Source organism: Euprymna scolopes, chromosome 10, assembly GCF_053919585.1.
Source record: "Euprymna scolopes isolate OS-2025 chromosome 10, ASM5391958v1, whole genome shotgun sequence".
In the NCBI taxonomy this organism is placed as follows: Eukaryota; Metazoa; Mollusca; class Cephalopoda; order Sepiida; family Sepiolidae; genus Euprymna; species Euprymna scolopes.
Genome location: NC_136491.1, coordinates 93,340,485 through 93,361,125, shown reverse-complemented (window position 1 = coordinate 93,361,125; position 20,641 = coordinate 93,340,485). Strand labels below are relative to the sequence as shown.

General features: G+C 33.5%; 1 protein-coding gene across 5 annotated transcripts in view; it reads right to left on the bottom strand.

The window, feature by feature from the left end:
- Window positions 1-18,908, bottom strand: part of LOC145286135 (putative methyltransferase YdaC) — a 28,418-nt gene extending 9,510 nt beyond the window's left edge. Inside the window, exons 1-3 of one of the 5 annotated variants that reach the window (XM_080134852.1) lie at window positions 18,885-18,908; window positions 10,095-10,171; window positions 591-726 (exon numbers count right to left, since the gene is read on the bottom strand). In XM_080134852.1, coding sequence (XP_079990978.1) covers window positions 591-726; window positions 10,095-10,163 — 205 coding nt within the window. In that variant the 5' untranslated portion in view covers window positions 10,164-10,171; window positions 18,885-18,908. Of the gene's footprint in view, window positions 1-590; window positions 727-10,094; window positions 10,172-12,594; window positions 12,926-15,958; window positions 16,861-18,884 lie in introns of those variants that run through there. The other 4 variants (XM_080134851.1, XM_080134854.1, XM_080134855.1 and 1 more) reach the window with 4 other exon arrangements.
- Window positions 18,909-20,641: the final 1,733 nt, after the last annotated feature.

The window sequence follows — 20,641 nt, the reverse complement described above, 5'->3', positions numbered from 1 at the left end:
TCTTTTTTTTTTTTTTGCTCAACACTCACCTCCAAACACCCGGCAACACCAGGCTAGTATATAATAATCAATAGAGGATTGACTTTATAATAATCCATATGCAATCTGCATAAATTAAAATATCATGTTTAAGTAAACCGGGCAACGCCAGGTATCCAGCTAGTATATATTATATATATATAGAGAGAGAGAAATAAAAAGGAACAAACCGAGTTATGTGAGGAAGTCTCGAAATAAAGATTAAAAGTCTCAAAATAAAAACGAAACGTTGAACACATAACTCGGTTTGTTCCTTTTTATTTCTTTATTTTGTTGGAATACTATTTCCATTATTCTCATCATAGAGTATATATCATCATTATATTGATATAGTTGTATCAGTTGTTGAACTGAGCATTCTTCCAATCTAAATATTTTTTTACTGACTGAGTGTATGTAGATATTTGAACTTAAACCAAAATCCATATACCTGCAATGTAGACAAAAGTACATCTTATGCTGAGTTCAAAATAACGTGAAAAGAATTTCTAAACACAGTTAAAACAAAAAGACGTTTTTAGCTTGGAAAAAATGAATCGTAATAATCTCACCTTTCATTTCCTTAACAGCTGCCTCCAGTCCCAAGCCTGGACCAAATCCAAGCTCTAAAACTTGATGATCTGGTTTCAATTCACACAATTTAACAGCATTCACTTCAAGAAACCGGTTTTTGCTTTCAAACATTTTCTGTTAATATAAAGTCAACCTTGCATTATTTGTAATGGATTAAAAACATTTTCATGAAATGACTTATCAGATGTATTACAGTGGAGAAATGAGGATACTTGAATTGCTGAAACACTTTCAAAATGTGTTATCAGGGTTTATTTTAGATGATGTTAGTAAGGGAATTTATAAGCAGTCTAATAAGTTTTGTTTTTTTGTGTTTTTTTTTTTTTTAATTTAAAAAGTTTGGAAAAAAAATTTTTTTTTTAATTATGACTGTTAATATATTAGTTATCATAGCCATAAGGAAAACTGGACAAAAAGGTCAGTTTTTAATGTGGGGAAAATTAAGCTCCCAAAAGTGGGTATGGAATTGAAAAAAAATTAATATCGCCTCAATCAGGAAAGATTTCTCCACTGACCAAGAACAGAAAAGATGAAGTGTAGTATCAGAACAGATACTACAATTTGCTTCTTGCCAAAAGACTGAGGAATTTAGTCCATTTTCCATCATTATTTATATAAACGTGGATGTAGGCAGTAACAATTTTTTTTTTATTTAAAAATAAAACTACTAGATCAATTTACACAATTTTTGGGTACAATATTTTCCTTCTGTCAAGAGGACATATATCAGATTTTTCTTGAGTTTTGTTTTGTAACTAGCAGGCTGCCTGGCATTGCCTGGTTGTAAAATACGCTTAAATATGATATTTTGATTAATGCAGATTTTCTATTCATTATTTTATTATATTATATTGGACCCAATATATAGTAATGATTTAAAAAGTTGAAAAAAAAAACCAAAAAAAATGATTTATGCGCCACCACTGAGAATCGAAACCAAAATGTATAGCTTACGATTTACTTTTTCTTTTGACATTTTTTCCTGAGCTATGAAGACATGTTTGCTGCAAGACTAAAAATTGAACCGTGAACCAATAGCTATTACGTTACATGTGCATATTTGTAATGTTGCCGTTCGACTTTCACTTGGCAAATTTCATTTTTTTTAATTTTCACACTTTTGCATCGCTTTCCCCCAGCTAAAACCCAAATATAAAGTTCTGCATGGGTTCGAATACCCTATATATTACGTTTCATGTCTGTAGACCAAAAACTGACAGGAGTTTGGTAGGCAAATTTTTTTAAGCAAATATATATATGCATACATTAATATATATATAGAAAGAGGTTTGTTTTTACTATAACCTTGTTACGCAAATATTAGACAAGTATAAATCATGTAGAATATCTGCATGAATATAATTAAACATAATAGTTAACTAGAGGTGATCATCCCATAAGAAAACCGAAAAAACTAGGAGGGAATTAATTAAAATAAATGTTTAAAAGAATATGCAAATTAGCTAGATCTAGATGGATGCAATTCCACGACCCATATATAACAAAGTTGTATTTTCTTTTTAAATAAATAGAAAAAAAAGGAGTTTTTAATATGAATATCAATACAAAAAAAAAATTATAGGAGTATAGATACGAGGCAATTCTAAACAAGCACAAAAAAAATTTTGAGAATCTATAAAATAAAATTTTTTTCAAAAAGAATGACTTGTTTATGAAGAAATTAAATGTACTTTCTTAAATTAAATTTTGTAAGCAAATTTACTTAATGAAAATTGTTAGAGAGTCACTAGAATTTTAAAATATCTCCCATTTTTCAATAATTTTACAGAATGCAAATGAAATAGCAGGATTACTTCCAATCATAGGGAAAAAATCGTCACTACAAAAAAAAAAAAAAAAAAAAAATCAACTTATTTTAGTTAGTATAAGTATTTTCAGGGAGAAACTACTGCGAAATAAAACATTTTTGTCACTAACACAGTGGAAGAAAGCTAGTTTAAATGAAATATTGATATGTTGGACAGATTGCTATTTGGGTACAGCTTCGGAAATCTAGTAAAAAAAGAGAAAATATGTGATGCAAGTCCATAACTACTAACCACCCCACACACACACACACACACCTGTTAAAAAACATTAATAATAATGAAAAATCTTTATGATGTTCAGGAAAGAAAAGAAAATATACACCAAAAATCACATAAACTGATCAGGTAGTTTTATTTTTTTTTTAAATGAATAAATAAAAAAATCAATTTTATGGCTAAATGACGATCTCTCAATGCCATATTGAAAATAGTTTGAAGGACAATTCCAAACAATTTAAACTTTTACAAGATTTTAGAAAGCCATTCTTATAATGGGGAGAGGAAAGTCTTGAAAATATGCAAATTCCACACTGGTTAGCTTCCCCTTAAAATAGTTCTCAAATTTAAAATCAGCCTTGTATATTATCGTAATGCCTACAAATTCCCATTAATGATTTAAAAATAATTTTATTTTTAAAAATAAAACTACTTGATCAATTTACGTGATGTTTGGTGTACAATATTTTCTTTCCATTAAGGGTATATACACAGCATAAAGACTTTAGTGTATTTTTGTTTTTCATGCAGAAAGGGGGGGGGCTATGAAAGCAAATATCGTTGTAAAAATATGGCAGCTTCAGCTACACTAGACACACTAAATATATTATAATAGTATTATTTACTAACAGTTATTACAAAAGGGCACATAAGTTTTCGTTAGTTGTGTTAAAAAGTACATAAATTTAAGCTGAGCAAATAGTAATTTTCAATTTTTCTTTAACTGCAACAAAATATTTGGGGTAAAAATGGAAGTTATTTTATTGAAATCCTTGTTTTAGAAGATGACAAATAAAAATCTGCCCGTTGGATAAATTGTATCATTTATTCATCTTCTATTATTATATTAAGGTGAGTCATCTGTGGGTTTGTATGCCTGCTAACATCTTTTGTCGTCTGCATCCGATCAAGTCGAAACTGTTACCATCTGAAAGAGTAATGCTCCAGATGCATAATATGTGAAAATTAGAAAAAAGATCAATTCTGTGGTGGTCAACCAGATCACTTTTTGGAAGAGGGTCTTTTTTCGTGTAGCTCTTTTCATAAATCATGCACACGTATCAAACGAAAACGGTTTTAAAAGCTTATTTTGCAACGTCACAAGCACTGACGGCCGTGTGGGCAAAATAGTCTGTAAGTTTTTGCCTTCTTCCTCTCTTTCACATTCGAGCCGACACACCACGGGTCATTTTTTTTTTATATTCTTTTTGTGGTCACACAGACACTTCCTGCTATTTTTATTGAAAGAAAATTTGTTTTTATTCATTTACTTTTTATTTATATTTTGGGGGGAGGGGGAGTTTCATTTTCCAGCGTACGGGCAACAAAATATGCTTAATATCTGGAGAATAGCTGCTGCTTTTCATATCCCTTCTGCTGAAATATCTGGTGGGGAAATTGTCACATACTTCTCTTTTTGGGCGATTACGTTTTCGTGTTTTTATCCGTTTTTACTAGTGTTGGGACGATTCCTAATTTTTATACGATTCCGATTCCAGGAAAATATTGATTAACGATTCCGATACCAAGTACGATTCCGATTCCGATTCCTAGGGAATTATTGTTTTGAAATATACCAGGTAGTTTTATACTTATGGTCGGTAGTTCCCAAATATGTTCCCTAACTTTGGAAGAGATATTTTATGTCTACACCGTCGTGTTTTGGTTTAAATAAAAGTATTATATAGTAAACTAAACGGAAAAATTAGCAAAATTTATTTTAGAGAAAATATATTTTACTTAATTGGAATACAGAAAAAAAAACAAAGAAAATAGAATTTATCTTTCAGAGCAAAAACAAATAAAATAGAATTTATATAACAGAACAAAAACAAGAAAATTAGAGAATAAATTAACACGATTCATTATTTTGGTCCCCATAATTTACAGATTTAATGAATTAAATAAAAAAAATATAGCGGAAGAGAAAGAAAATATATACTAATTAAATATAAAAAAAGATAAATATTTAATTTAATAATTTATAAATGAACGTGCGTAATGAAAAAAACAATATGTCACGTGACATGGCGCTGTAGATACAAAATAACCCTTCCAAAGTTAACGACCATATTTGAGAAATACCATTAATCGAAAGTTTTTGTGTTTTATACCAAAAGGTAGATATAGCGAAAAGTTACAAGTAAAGGAATTTCAAAAACGATTTTTTGTTTGGCTATTGATAGTTGTATTTGTGACGGCAGTTCTTCAGACCTCCATAATTCACAAAGAGTAGTTAACACCTATTGTTTTTTCTTACTTTTTCATTACTTTTACACGTTGTTTTTAACGTGAAGAATAAGTTTAGCCAAACTAATTTTGAAATAGGGTATATCAAAGGAACACATATAAAAATGATACCACTATAAAAAACAAATGAAATACTAGATAAAATTGAGCAAAAATAGTAACCAAAATTACAGAAAAAGATAAAACAAAACAAAAAATGGTGAAGTTTGTGGAGGGAAATGAATTATTGAAAGAAAATTAATTAAACTAATAGAAATGTTAAATAAAAATATGTCACATTTCAATATTTTTTTAATAATTAAATTCTCAGGGTTGTCGAAATTAAAAATTAAGTGATTTTTTTTTTAATTAGACTTCTTTCGAAGCTTGTTACCTTGAAAAATACATTTTAAACCCTGTTTTTTTTATAAATAAATTGAAAAAAAAAACGCAATTAAAAAAATTTAATTGATAATTGAAACTTTAAAAACATTAAACATTGAAAAATTACTTATCTCACAAATTAACGTCCAATAAAGTAGATCCAGTCTTCATACAGGAATTCGGTTATAATAAATATATCTTTCCCAAACTTAAAAATTAAATTTTTTTTTTTTTTTTGAGAGAGAGTGCTTTAAAATCGCCGGGGAATGCCGCCTAAAATTTTAAAGAAGTAAATTTTAGGAGTTTAGTGCCTTTCAAAGACGGTTATCATAATTTATTATCATCCTTTAATTTCCTTTTTTCCTCCCCCACACCTTTCCATGTGGTTCAGTAGTTAACCAGTGCTCCTGTTGCTGTCAGTCAGCTATCTTTACCTAAGTTTTAATTTCTAGTTAAAAGAATTTTTCATGAATAGAATCAGCATTTTTAAAAATTATTTTTTTAGTTGTATATATTGTATTTACTCTTTGAAGTTAAGGAAGGTTAAAAAAAATTGGTGACTTAGGCAAAAAAAAAAAGACACTGCGATTTCGACCCTCACTAATAAAACTGCTCTGAGTGACTAGTTGGTAATTTTTTGTTCCTTTCTTTTTTATTTTGCTCCTCCAATTCATTTGGATGCTTCATAGTTAAATGTTTTAACATGTTGGTTGTGGTCATGTTAGATGGTTTTGTTCCTCGCGATATTTTAATTTGACAGACTTTGCAAATGGCTTTCAACTCATGATCTTCATCAACTTCCAAAAGTTTCCATGCAAGACTTTTTTTGGACTTTGAGGCCATATTAGAAAATTCAGTTTATCTGTAAACAAATAAATTACTATTAAATTTTGTTTTAAAGCTAGTCACTTATTTGGATAATTAATTGAAAATAATCCGCTAAAAAAGACAAAAAGAAAAAAATATAAAGGGATGGAGCGGTAAATTGTACCAACCAGTAGTTAACAAAAAAAAACTTATAGAATTTAATTTTTGAAACCAATGTATAAAAGTTTACATAATGAAATGCAAATATGCATTTCTTTTGAATTTTTTTTTTTTGGTTGACTGTGTTCAATTCACACATGGTTGATGCGGTTCAATATTGCTAAACTATAAGTCTTAAGTAAAATTCTATTTATAAATACTTTTTAAAATGAAATTATTAAATTAATCGTAAATATTATTTAGACATAAAAATTCATTGATTACAACACCTTTTAAAAATATATATATTAATTTCTTTTTCGTTCGGCAAAAAACTGCGTCAAACACTTTTTAATTTTCAATTTAAAATTCTAGAAAAAAGATTATATTATTCTGCTTTTAATATAATCAAATTCAGGGTTTTATCTCTCTGGAGAAAAAAAATTTTTAAAATGGATTTTATTTCAATGAAATTTAAAAAAAAAACAACTTGACTGAATTGAATTAATTACCCTTAAATTAACGAAGGGGTTATTTAATAACTTTAGGTTTGGAAGAGATAGGTATGGGGTCGGTTTTTTTGAAACTTCAAAAGAAGTCGACTACTGTCCAAATTTTGCGAAATAATACGTGATCAATTTCATTTTAGAGATATTTCTTTCAAAAGCCTTCTTTTAAAAAAAGAAAAAAGTATATTGTTCTATTAAACCTTTTACTGTTTAAATAATTTGACTTTGCTCGTTTTAAGAAAATATAAGTTGAAAAAGCATTTTCATTCACTATTAGAAGATTTGTCAGTAAAAAAAACAGTCGCCAAAAAGATAAGCGTATTTTTTAAAATTTTTACTCGCAATGTAGAGCCCTGCATACTTCTTTTCAAGTTAACTCTTTTGTAGTTTTGATCACAATAGATCTGAATGAATGAACCTTGTAAGGGAGGGGGCACTAAGCATTCCCTGTTAATAATGAATTTCATTGGTTTCTTTTTATAACATGCTACATTTCTCTCTTGCAGTTAGAAATATCAGGAATTTTTTTTCTTTTTTTCAACATCAGACTAAAAGAATCGTAATGAAGGAATCGGAAAATTAAGGTATTTTTTAACGATGCGATTCCGATTCCGATGCCTCCCAAAATACACGATTCTTACGATTAACGATTCCGATTCCGATTAATCGTCCCACCACTAGTTTTTACATATCTTATTTTTTTTTTAATTGTTGTAGAGGTAAGGATGGAGTTGACATATAATAATGAAAAGCTGCTCAATATCCTTAGTATAGCAGCTGTGTCCAAACGGAACTTCATGTGGACCCGGGCAATGCCGGGTATCCATACTTTTTTTTATTTAAGATCAAGGAAACTCTTAAAAAAAAAAAAATCCAAAAATTCACAAAATTAAAAAAAAAAAAAAAAAATGGATAAAATTACTTAAACTAAAGAATAAGCAAAGTAGTTAAAAAAAAAAACCGTTGCCCAAGTGTTTAAAGGTGTAAAAGAAAAAAAAATAGTTTTGGTCGGGAGGCGGGATTGAATCCGGAAGCCTTGACGCGGAGGTGGAAACAAAAGCCAACCACTTAACCGTCTCGACCATGAGTGAAAGTAATTGATTAGTGTGTTAAGTTAAGGCTTATAAAGCGAGTGAAAGAGGTTTGATTGACAGGAAGATGCTAAATGAGGTCATCGCGGGATCGTTACGATGACGTGGCAGTATTTTTTAGTTTTTGCTTCCCCCAGATGATGGTGGGGGGGAGGGAGAGAAGCAGCTCCCCATTTAAAGGGGATTGTCCAAATCGAATAGCAATTGTCTGATATAAGGAGAAACTCCACATTGATCAAAAGCTGATTGCTTTCTGGACGTTCCGGCGCGATGCTGAGAACACGCAATGATTGAATTTACTTTCACTTTTTTTTATACTAAAACGCAGGACAAACAGGCGACACGGCGAAATAGCGCGAATCTCATAAAAGTCGATGTAAATAAATCTAGAGGCGACACGTGTTCCCAAATCGTAGATATTATTATCTAGGGGGTATATAAACACTTCTAAGCGATAGTAACCCACCCCCCCAAGAATGGCGGCAAAAAAAGCCTTTTCGAAAATACAAAAATGTGCGCGCCGCATTTGCCTTTTATATATATAGATTTACATTGAAAATTTAATATCTATGTTAAAAATGTCTAAAGTTGATTTTATGCAAACAATGTAGAAGGGAAATTGATCCGTCTGAAAGTTATTTAAAAAAGATACATGGGCAATGAGAGCAGTTGATCGACAAAAGTTGAAACTCTTTGACACATCTTGCATTGCTGATCCTGTCCAAACTGTTGTTCTCCACCAACACCTCAATCTTAAGTCTCTGCCATCTATCCTGTTGCAGCTACGTCTTTGATGATTCAGACATGCAGATTGTCTCCCGATAAGAAAGTTAATTCATGATATAATTGTGAATATCTTTCTAACAGGGTGGTGCAAACATGTCGATGAACAGTTGAAAAACTGTATAACAACCACCAATGAGAACTAGGCTAAATTCCCAGGCCCGCAGGTGATCAGCCTTTGATAGTGGAATCACAATCGATTAGCCATGTCATTCAACCTTGCTCAGGACTTCTGTGCGTGAACTGTCATGATTCAACACACAGTGCAGAGCAGCAAAGAAGCCAGCTCAACGCGAGCAGAGTACACCTATTTCAATCACAAGATACACAATCTCTATTATAATAAGGATAGTACGCTTGTGAAATATTATAGTCTGTGCAGTTTAGCATGTTCATATTGATACAAATGAAGAAAGTAATAGAATACATTTTTGATAGTATTTCCAGGTACAATGTACACATGCATGATATACCATTTATTAAATACATGGTTTATAATTATCTGTGCGGCTGAGAACAGAGAAAATCTGCAATGATAAAAATGAAACACGAGCAGGATTCAAACCTTCATTTAAAAATAGACTACTTTAAGGCAGTGTTATCGTAACTACTCACTAACCAGGTTCATGGTTATTCAAAAGCCAAAATAATATCGAGATAACTCCCATTTGTTTTGTATTTTTATTTATATTATTCATCATATCTCCTTGCATTAGTATGATACATTGAGACACAAACATGTAACTAAGAAATAAGCAAAAAGTTTATAGAGGACATTAAAGCCAACACAGGTGAGTTGTACTTGGCAGTTGTCAACATGACTCATACAAACTTTGAAAGGTTGAAATACTCAGCTTGTGCCTAGGAGTGGGGAAAAGTCTTTTGAATGACAGCTTTTCCTTTTTGCAAAAGAGTTTTTTGGCTTCCACTGAATGTGACAGACACAGATGACAAAAGTCTGACTCATGTACCAGTAGTTGAATGATAAAATGGAATTTTAAAAATAAATTATATTTCTAATTAGATATGTCTCATTTTCTTATTCAGTCAATACTTTCAGCTTACAGACGCATACATTTTTCACATCTGAAATCCAGACAACACTTTCTGAGAAAGTAGAAAAGTAATACCAACAAATGCTTACTCTGTTCAAAGCAGTGGTGTCAAGATCAGTGTTGCACATCTAAATTCACAACATGGATGCAGAGCTATTGTCAAAGAAACTGGTCAGAATGAATGTTATACTCAAAGCTCCTGGACTGTCCACACCACAAAGTCTTGTTACAAAGGCTTTGTGACTATGACCTAGATTATCATATCAGCAATAAAAGTAATGGCCAATTGGTAATCGGGTAAAGAACGAAATATATTTCTAACAAAATGTTAACATACAAGACTGTTGATATGATATGCGACACGAGAAGGTCGTGTCAATAACCATGAAAATCACCAGTTGAAACAGAAAATTTACTCACAGTTGTCAGCCAACCAAAAAATCCCTTCTGAGGTAATTTCACATTTTGACAAAATTTTTCCATCATCATAGTTCTTCCTGAAATAAAACAAATTATGTATAAGATTAAGTATGTGTATGTTTATATATTGGTATGTAACGTTACCATTTGTATAGATACTCCCTTGGACATTTGGAATCATGGATTTTAAATGTCTGAGGGAGTGGCACTCGTCTGACAAGACGTAGCAATCATCATCATGTAACGTTATACACGTTTACACCTGCATTAACATGTAGACACCTGGGCCTCAACATGTTGTACCTATTTACTATGCCTCCCCACGGGACAGAGTTAGACACCAGGGTCGTTTTTTAATGTGGAGAAAAGGTACAAAAATAAAAATTGTCTCAGTTGTGAAGGATTTCTCCTCCACCGAAAGAGAACAAGAAATAGAAGTGCAGTATCTGAAGAACAGATACTACACTTTGATCTTGACCAAATGTTGTAGCAGAGTATGATAGGACAAGTAATAACTGGACTTTTTTTTTCTTTTTTCTTTTTTTTAAAAAAAACATTTATTTCTGGATACTTTCCCCTAATAAAATGTAATCATGCTGCTCCTTTCTAATCTCCCTAATATCTTTTTCCGTCTGTGTACATAGTCTTTTTATAGCCTTTTTATATTCTTTTTATAGTCTTTTACTTTTTCCCTACTGTGACATACTTTGCACATGGCTTGGCATTTGTAAATGCGCGTCCTTGATCTATTTATATGTACAGGATTCTCTCCTAAATTAATTAACTGATCATTATGAATTTTGGAATACAGCTGTTAAGGAGTCACGAAGCAAGTTTAATTTAGTTTGATGCAATGGTGGTAAGAAAACGGGTTGGAAGCCTTCCATAAAAATTCAAATCACTCCAATTTTTGTTGAATTTTAACAATAAGCATTAGACATAAATAAATATTCCTCAAATTTCAGTTTCTTTGGAGTATTTAAAAATGTTTTTAGTGGGTATAATATCGACACAAGCTCACATTTAAAAATTCAAATATTTCAGATTTGCATTGAATACAATCCATAGTCATTAGACACCAATTAAGCAAGATTCCCTTAATTTCAATTTCTTCTGAAGATCACTTAAGTGTAATATTTTACACATTTTCAAGAATCAAAATTGGAATATAAATTCTAAACTTAAGGTTTGCTAAGAATATAATTAGTACTAGTGCACTTATTGATCCGTGCTAAAATAATAACATTATTTAGAAAGTCATTCTTAACATTGGGAGTGGAGGATGTTTTGTACCTATTCTGTACTTTAACCTTACAATTTATTAAAAACAGATATCATAAAACTTTAATTAAACTTGAAAATACTATTTAATAAATAGTGCGGATCAATAAGTCCACTAGCACCATATATTTTTATAAAATAAACAATAATAAACTAGCAATTTAATCTCATAACAGGACATAAAAGTGGTGCTAAAATTTCATACTAATTCTTGAAGAGAATTAGTCTTACATTTCATGGGACGTGCATTCTAGCAGGCCACCTGGCATTGCCCAGTCATAAAATACACTTAAATATGATATTTTACTTTAGGCAGATTTCATATTTATTATTATACTAGCGGGGGTACCCGGCGTTGCCCGGGTGTTTGTAGGTGTAAAAGAAAAAAAGTGTTTATAAACGTGGAAAAGAAAGTGAAAGAAAACGAACTTTTACCGCAACGCTACGAAGCCATAGGAAACGAAAAGCATTTAAATTTAGTGACGTCAATCAAAAAGTTGACTTGCAGAAACAAACGTTGCCTGGGGGCCAGTTCAGCTTTCTGCTGTTTCATTTTGGGGAAAACCAACCCCCCACAAAAAAGGAGTGTCCAAATGAATAGCAATTGTCTGATATGAGGGGTTTTCCAGACACTGATCACAGCTAATTGCTTTCTGGACATCCCGGTACGAAAGGCCGGAAAGCTACCTTCGCTGCCGATTTAGTTTCGCTTTTATACGAAAAAGCTGAACAAACACGCAAGAGGAAGGAATAGCGTGAATTTTATTAAAGTCGATCAAAATAAATCTAGATACGACAACCCTTCACAAATCGTAGATATTATGATCTAGAGAGTATATAAAAAAGTTTTAAAGACTAGTACGCCCCCCCCCAAGAACCCTGACGAAAAAAGCATTTTATGGACATACAAAAACACGCACGGCCGTACCATTAACGTAGCGTAGAAGAGTACTGTAAATCAACTTATGCTTGTCAAGTTACAATTTTTGTCAATTTTGACCCTTTAACAGCTATTTTTACTGACTAAAGGCCAAATTGAATTTGTTCCACAGCTCCAAATCCTCTATATATCAAGTTTTTAGTCTGTAGAACAAAAATTAACAAAGGAGTTTGATAGAAATCTGTACTTATACATATATACCTAAGATTTTGTAAAAGTAGGTACATATTTAATAGAAAGTCATTGCGTTAATATATGTGAATAAACATTGATATTTACCATCCCATTTGGTATAATAGTGTTCACTAATAAGTAGGGAGAAAGAAGGTTCAGGGCACCCTCATTCTGTCCCTTAACTGGAGTTGCACTGTCGGTTGAATTCGTCATAGCCAGGACTATGGTATTATTGGGCAGGAAGTAAAGTAGGTTCCTCACCTCCATCTTCTTTGAAGTACACAATCGCAGCAGCAATACCATTTCTGTTTTGTAGGCGGAACTATTTTAATGTCAACACACTCAAAAATGGTACCACTCATCGCACAAATCACAGCATATCATGTTACAAGCACCCTGGAGATCTGCTACAAGTAGGGAACAACCAGATTTTGCCATCTCTTTCTTTAGACGAGCCTGAGGGTTTTCGGGTTTTGGTTACAGCCGAAAGCAACAAACAAGGAAGAATCAGAATGACTAGTTTCAGGACCATCAGGTGATAGAGAATTCTCCATCGAGTATAGATGCTTTAGGGAGTGAACCTTCACGTCACCATCTTCCTGTTTTGGATGACCCGTTTTCACCACACCCAGAAAGATCTCAAGTATAGTGCTCAATATTCAAAAGGGGGTACATATATATTTCTTCAATGAAACCTCCTGTTTCTGCTGGATGAACACCTTCAGATACTCTTGCTGTAACCCTTTCTCCTTCAGACTCTTGACCACAAGATTAAAGTGTGATATAATTTAATGATTTAAAACGACCTGAGCTCATTTGTTAAAATGCCATGGTAACTTAAGGTGATAATGTGTTTCATCCTTGAAAATTATGGACTTCTGAAACTGCTGGATCTGATCTTGGTTCTAACTTGAAATCTCTTCTCCATCCTGAATCCACAATGCTAATTTACTAATTTAATGTAAGCTGATCACCTATATCTAGATAAAGATATATATAACAAGATCTTTGCTTGCTTGAGGGGGGGGGGATAATTTTTTGTGTTTTGTTAAGAGGAGTTAAAATATAAAAAGGCAGTCCTTAGTCTTAGGGCTAGTAGTAGGGTTTGTTCCTATTTACAATGCCTCCCCACGGGACAGAGTTAGACACCAGGGTCGTTTTTTTAACGTGGAGAAAAGAAACAAAAATAAAAATTGTCTCAGTCGTGAAGGATTTCTCCTCCACTGACAGAGAACAGTTGTAGGGTTTGTTACTAACCCTAAATCTGGGTAGAAGCAGCCCTCAAAACCTTTCTTTAATCCTACCACTAACCCTAAGTTTAGGTTGCAAGCACCTCTTCCTTTTAATAAAACGCTTCTTTGACGGTACAAAAAAATTATATGCAAACCCCCTCATTCGCTGATTGGCTACCTACTGTCTTTGTTTAGACCAATCAGATTAGTTGATATTTTAACCACTCAGCGTTGAGCTTGGTAGGTTTTTGATTGCTTTTTTTCCTTTTCAGTCAGTTCCAATAAAACAGCTGAACTAGAAGGATGGAGCTCAACTCTCTGGATATGAGGCATTTGGACGCCTCTAACCTTTCATCTCCTTGAAACTTTATTTTAAAGCCTAAATGATTAGGCCAAGTTATTATTATATATGTCTCCCAGAGACTTAATTATCGACCTGTCATTAATAACCTTTCCTTCAAATGAACATTAATTATAAACTTCTGTAATGTCGACAGTCGAGAATTGAATCTTTTCATCAGAAGGCATTATACCAACCTCTTCAATGGCTGTAATTAATCCGATCTTCGAACAGAGCTGTATCCAAATATCAGTTCCTGATGAAGATAATGGACTATTACCTTTCGAGGTTGTTACCAGCTCTATTTCAGAGGCAAATTAGGCATTTCCTTTTTTGCAACGAAGAGCGAATAAAATTTGTGTCTAATGCTTTGTTGTAATTGTTATGTTAATTTTTAGCCACTGTCTTGGAGTAAAAAGAGGTGAGATAAAATATCTCACAATTAATATACGAGAAAATACCAGACTTGATTTTTTCCCGAACAGAAAAATATTTGAAAACCTAAAGCATTTATTGTATAAAAATGTATCAATATATAATTGTAAAAACATTTATTTAAAAGTTTGCGTAAGAAATATAATTTTAATCAAACAATTTTGTAATGAAAGCAACATTGGATTTTTACAAAATAATTTTTTTTTTCTCGAACAGAACAAGTAATTTAAATAAAACACTTTTCGAATTAAAGCAACTCTGAAGGGTCAAAAACAAATTAATAATTTAGTATTTTTTTTTTAGATTAGGTCCACCTCCACAATTTTCTTTTAAATGACAACTTTTAAAAATTTTCGACTATGCTGAATACGAAAATCGCATTGAAATTTTGCAGAAATAAGTAATTATCGAGATATAAAAAGTTGTATTATGCATTGTATTCTTTGGCGGCCATCTTTTTTATGCGCGTGCAGTGTCAGTCATAGATGAGTAGATTTGTTTATGGCGCGCGCATGCGCGTAAAACGATGGCCGCCAAAGAAAGCAATGCATAATACAACTTTTTATATCTCGATAACTACTTATTTCTGCAAAATTTTAATGCAATTTTCGGGTTTGTATTATTACTGTACACATAGATTCGAAAAAGTTGTCAAAACAACAAATATATAACAAATAAATGTTATCAAAGGCAAGATAAGTTACTTTTCTACCAAACTGGATATATTTTTCGTGTTTTTATTCAGTGTAACATGTTTATTCAGCTCGAAAAACATACAGTGTTTACCGATGTATTGGAACATTCAAGATGGCGTCTCACACCCTCTTTAACACCGTAAGTTTGGAAAAAGGTGTTATAAATAAAAAAAACATACAAAATACTATTAAACACTCGCCGAATATGTCACGGTAACATATATTGAGCGAGTTTTTAACAGTATTTTATCCGGTTTTTTTATTTATAACATCTTTTCCCACAATTACCGTGTTAAAGAGAGAATAAGACGCCATCTTGAATGTCCCAATATTCAGCATAGTAGAAAACCTGAAGAAATCATTTAAAAGAAAATTGTGGAGGTGGGCCTAATTTGAAAATAACACAAAAAATGCCCTCTCTCTCTCTCTCAGGTGGCCAGAAAGTGGGTGCTCATTTTAAGTTAAATTTACATGGAAAAGCGATCACCCACTTTTCGAAAAAGGAATTTCTTTATATCATGGAAACTATTTTTTGGCGACGGAAACGGTTTTCAGATTCGTTTTTAGCACACCAAAATCTACCAAAAAAAAAGTATTTTATATACGAACGTGAAACGGGCCTTAAAGTAAAATAATACCATTAGTTGTACTTGAAATTAAATATTTCGATTTTCGAATTTTGCTAGTATATCGAAGAAGAACCAAACAAACTTTAAAAGTACGCGCCAATAAAGTCTTTCGAGAAGGTGTGAATGGCATCTACTAACCTTTTCTTTATTTAAAAAATGCGCCGTAAAATCCAAGCAAAAGTGTCAAGCGTTCTTAGTTATCATCAGGTGAATTATAAACAAATCATTGAAGTAGAAAAGCGCGTGTTGACATATAAAAAGGAAAGAATAAAACACCAACTAAGTAGATATTAACAATCCGCCCGTCGACAACTGGAAGAAAAGATCAACGTTTGCGCAAATAAATCACACCACAATTCACCATTCAAATTAAAATACGAAGTTGACAGAGAAAAGAAAAAGAAACGGTTAAAAAAAAAAAGAAAAGAAAAGGTGTGTCACCGTGTGACTTTATCGTTACCGGGCGGATCGTGCTGTTGCTGAATTAATAAACTTATTTAGAACCCCATTCTTAACATGGGGAGTTTTGAAACTATTTTATACTTTCACCTTACAATTTTATAAAAAAAAATTATCGTTTTTTTTTTCTTTGCTTTTTTTTTTTTTTTTTTTTTTTATTTAATTTTTTTTAACTTGAAAATCTTATCTAAAAATAGCCCGGCCCGTATTCTGCATAAGTATAACAAGATAAATGAAATAACTACGTGTTTATATTTTGAGATTTAAAATAAACAAAAAAAAAACACGTTATCTTTTGTTTTTAGTTTAGTTTATTATCAACTCAAGTAGTTTATTTTAAGTTCTGTTTTTTGTTGCATATCACATAAAAACAAAAAATTTTTAAAATCTTACGGTGCAAAATAAACGGATTTCCGATGGTTTTTTTTTTTTTTTTTGGTCTTCGAAATGAATTTAGCGAGAAACGAACAAGGGCGATAACTCAAAAGATGAGTTTTAGTCGACCCCCCCCCCCCAATAAATAAACATCGTAAATAAAACCTACTGGCTTGTTTTTGTACGTCTTTACTATTACAACTGACATAGTTTACCCCACCCCACCAATAAAATTCGGCAAGACTGGAGTTTAGTTGGAAAAATAATCTCGAACGCTTTATCGCTTAAAAGCAACAAATTCCTATGAAAATAATGTAAACATTTTGTAAATAATTTTAAATAATGAATACCTTTTTTAATGATAAACAATATTAACAGAAATATTAAATTATCAGAACATAAAACAAATTTAAATATGAATAGAACTTGTAGCAACCCCCCCAATGAACTATACTCTCTGACGGATCAATGCTTCACTGTAAGTTCTTCGGCCATAGACTGGCCAATCGACAGGCAGGGCGCATTGATCCTGCTGTCCCCAAAAAGAGTGCAGGGGACATCCAACAGTCAGCACAGAGCCGCGAGCGAAGACACACCTTCCTCTCCTCCTCGCCCAGCACCGACAGTCCGATGTGGACCTGACTCAAGAACTTCGAGCTCCACCACTGTAACCACGGATCGTGGTGCACAGTTTGAATCCCACCTATTCCAGAAACTTTCCAGAATTCTAGGGGTCCAACGTATTCGCACGACAAGCTATCACCCAGCTTCGAACGGGGATGATAGAGCGCTTCCATCGCCAATTAAAAGCTGCACTACGTGCTTATCCCGACCAACAGAGATGGAACGAATACGTACCTGTTGTTCTCTTAGGCTGTCGTGCTGCCATTAAAGAGGACCTGGGATACTCTCCAGCCGAACTAGTTTATGGTGCACCTCTATCGTTGCCAGGTCAAATGCTGAGCCCGACAGCGTCTGCACAAATGGATTCAGCTCTGTACGTTGACAGACTGCGAGCTTATTTCAATAAGCTCCCACCTATGCATACTAGTGAACAGACCATAAAATCTTCGGTCCCAAAGGACATTTCGTCTTGGACTCACCTTTTCCTTAGGAAGGACTCTGTGAAAGCCCCTCTTACTCCACCTTATACCGGTCCTTATCGCGTGCTTTCACGTACTAACAAACTTTTCACCATAGACATCAGTGGTAAAAAAGAAACTCTCTATTGACAGAATAAAAAAAGCCTTTCTGGACACAAAAACGCAAGAGCCACACATTCCCCTACATACATGCATCATCAACATACACCTGAAGCAAGTACTCCCAATGCAGACAACTACGTTACTACCATGCGTAGTGGTCGTAGAGTGCATTGGCCAAAGAAGTTGTATAAGACCGTATATATATATATATATATAAAAAAAAAAAAAATTTTTTTTCTCACACAAAATTTTTTTTGCACAAAGACATTTTCTTCTTTTATAAAAAAATAAAATAAAATCCTTTTTCTTCATCCTCAGCATGAAAACCCAGCTTTTCACTGAAAAGCAAGAACATTTTCTCAAAAAAAACAAAAACTTTTGTGAACATTTTTTTTTTCTCTCTTAACAACTGCTACATTTCTTCTTTATTGGCTTTCCGCCTAAGCAGGGGGTGATGTAGCAACCCCCCCTAATGAACTATACTCTCTGACGGATCAATGCTTCCCTGTAAGTTCTTCGGCCATAGACTGGCCAATCGACAGGCAGGGCGCATTGATCCTGCTGTCCCCAAAAAGAGTGCAGGGGACATCCAACAGTCAGCACAGAGCCGCGAGCGAAGACACACCTTCCTCTCCTCCTCGCCCAGCACCGACAGTCCGACGTGGACCTGACTCAAGAACTTCGAGCTCCACCACTATTATCCCGTAGAATAAAGACTTGCAAAGGTTCAATGTTAAAAGGAGTTAGTCGTTTTTTTTGTCGAGGGTTCTAAAAGATAAATAATTAGCTGGGGTACAACTACCCCACTAAAAGCTTTTTATGATTGTAAACTATGAAAACCTTTTTATTTTAATTAAAAGAAATATAAATAGAACTTTTTTTATAATTTTAAACTATGAAGACCTTTTTTAAGTAAGTTTGAACAATATAAATAAAACTTTTTATAATTTTAAGTAATGGGATTTTTTTCTAATTCAAAATTGAATCACGTAATTATTAAAAACTGGCTTGGATTCTCTACTCACACAGATGCAGCCGGCAACACAACACATAGCTTTGCTATACCTCACTCCCTATCACAAATGTTTACGTTTCCAACCCGTTTCCCTGACCAGCAAGAACACCACGCATCACTTCTAGATCTGTTTCTGACCACAGTTCCTGAGGAGTGTATAACAAATGCTAAAATGCGACGAAATCGCTCTAAACTCTAGACCCAAAACTGAAGAGCCAGTGCTCAAAAGAACAAGATATTATAAAAAGGCTGACTGGGAAACCATTAGAGATCTTATCAGAGATGCCCCATGGGGAAATATTTTTTCTCTTCCTGCTGAGCAGTGCGCAAATGACACCACTGAATGGTTCAAAACAGCAATTGAAGCACATGTTCCCATGCGGAAATTTCATAGCAAGCCCCACTCTCCCCAATGGTTTACTTCTACTTGCGCAACTACCATTGCTCAAAGGCAACATGCATACCGCAGATTTAATTGACATAAGTCCAGTTCAAACAGACATAAGTATATAGAAGCTAGAAGTAACGTTAAGAAAGAAATAGCGATAGCTAAGAGAGAATTTACTGAAACCACTAAAAAACGCATCGAAGCACAAAAATTAGAAACTCATGACTTCTGGAAAATCTACAACAGTGTAGTAAATAATGGGCAATCAACAACTCCTCCACTAACCAACAATCACAAAGTTGTTTGCTCAGCAACCGACAAGGCTAATATGCTTGCCAGCCAGTTTACCTCAAACTCCACACTGGACCCTTCCAACCACCCCCTGCCTGACTTTCCTTTGCAGACAGACGCCACGCTAGACGATCTACAAATCACCCCTGCTCAGGTACATGCTATCATAAAAAACCTTGACACTTCAAAAGCATGTGGACCTGATCTCATCTTAGCTGTGCTATTAAAAAAGTGGCCAGCCGAAGTAGCTCCAGTTCTCTCCAAACTCTACAACAAATGCCTTAATGAATCATGCTTCTCGGGCTGTTGGAAAACTGCTTCTGTGGTACCAATATTCAAGAATTCTGGCAAAAGAACTGACCCATCAAATTATCACCCCATTAGCCTCCTCCCACTTTTCGCCAAAATATTTGAGACCATAATTAACCATGCTCTAGTCCGTCACCTTACAGATGCTAAACTTCTGACTGACAAACAATATGGATTTAGACAAGCCCGTTCCACAGCAGACATCCTAACTGTAATCTCTGAACGTATATACCATTCACTGGACAAAGCGGGGGAGGGCAGAGCGGTAGCTCTAGATATATCAGGGTATGGCATGAGGGTCTTCTCAGGAAAATTAAATCATACGGTATCACTGGTAGAATACTTAACAATTAAATCCTTCTTAGATAAGAGAAAAATCCAGGTTGTCCTCGACGGTCGTACATCTAAACAGTGTGATATAAATGCGGGAGTGCCTCAGGGGTCTATTCTTGGACCTCTATTGTTCCTAATATTTATTAATGACCTCCCTGACAAAACTGCCTCTGAGATGGGTATATATGCTGATGACACCACACTCTATAACAGGCATGACAGGAAAACAAATGAACACATAACTAAAGAAATGGCAAAAACACTAGAGGATGACCTCCAATCTGTAGTGAAATGGGGACTAAAATGGATGGTCACATTCAATGCTGCCAAGACTAAACTGGTTTCCTTCAATAATTACAAGAAACCTTCTCTGCCATGAATAGCAATGGCCAGTGACTCCCTGTCTGAAAGTATCTCTTTCAAACTGCTTGGCCTAACGTTCACAG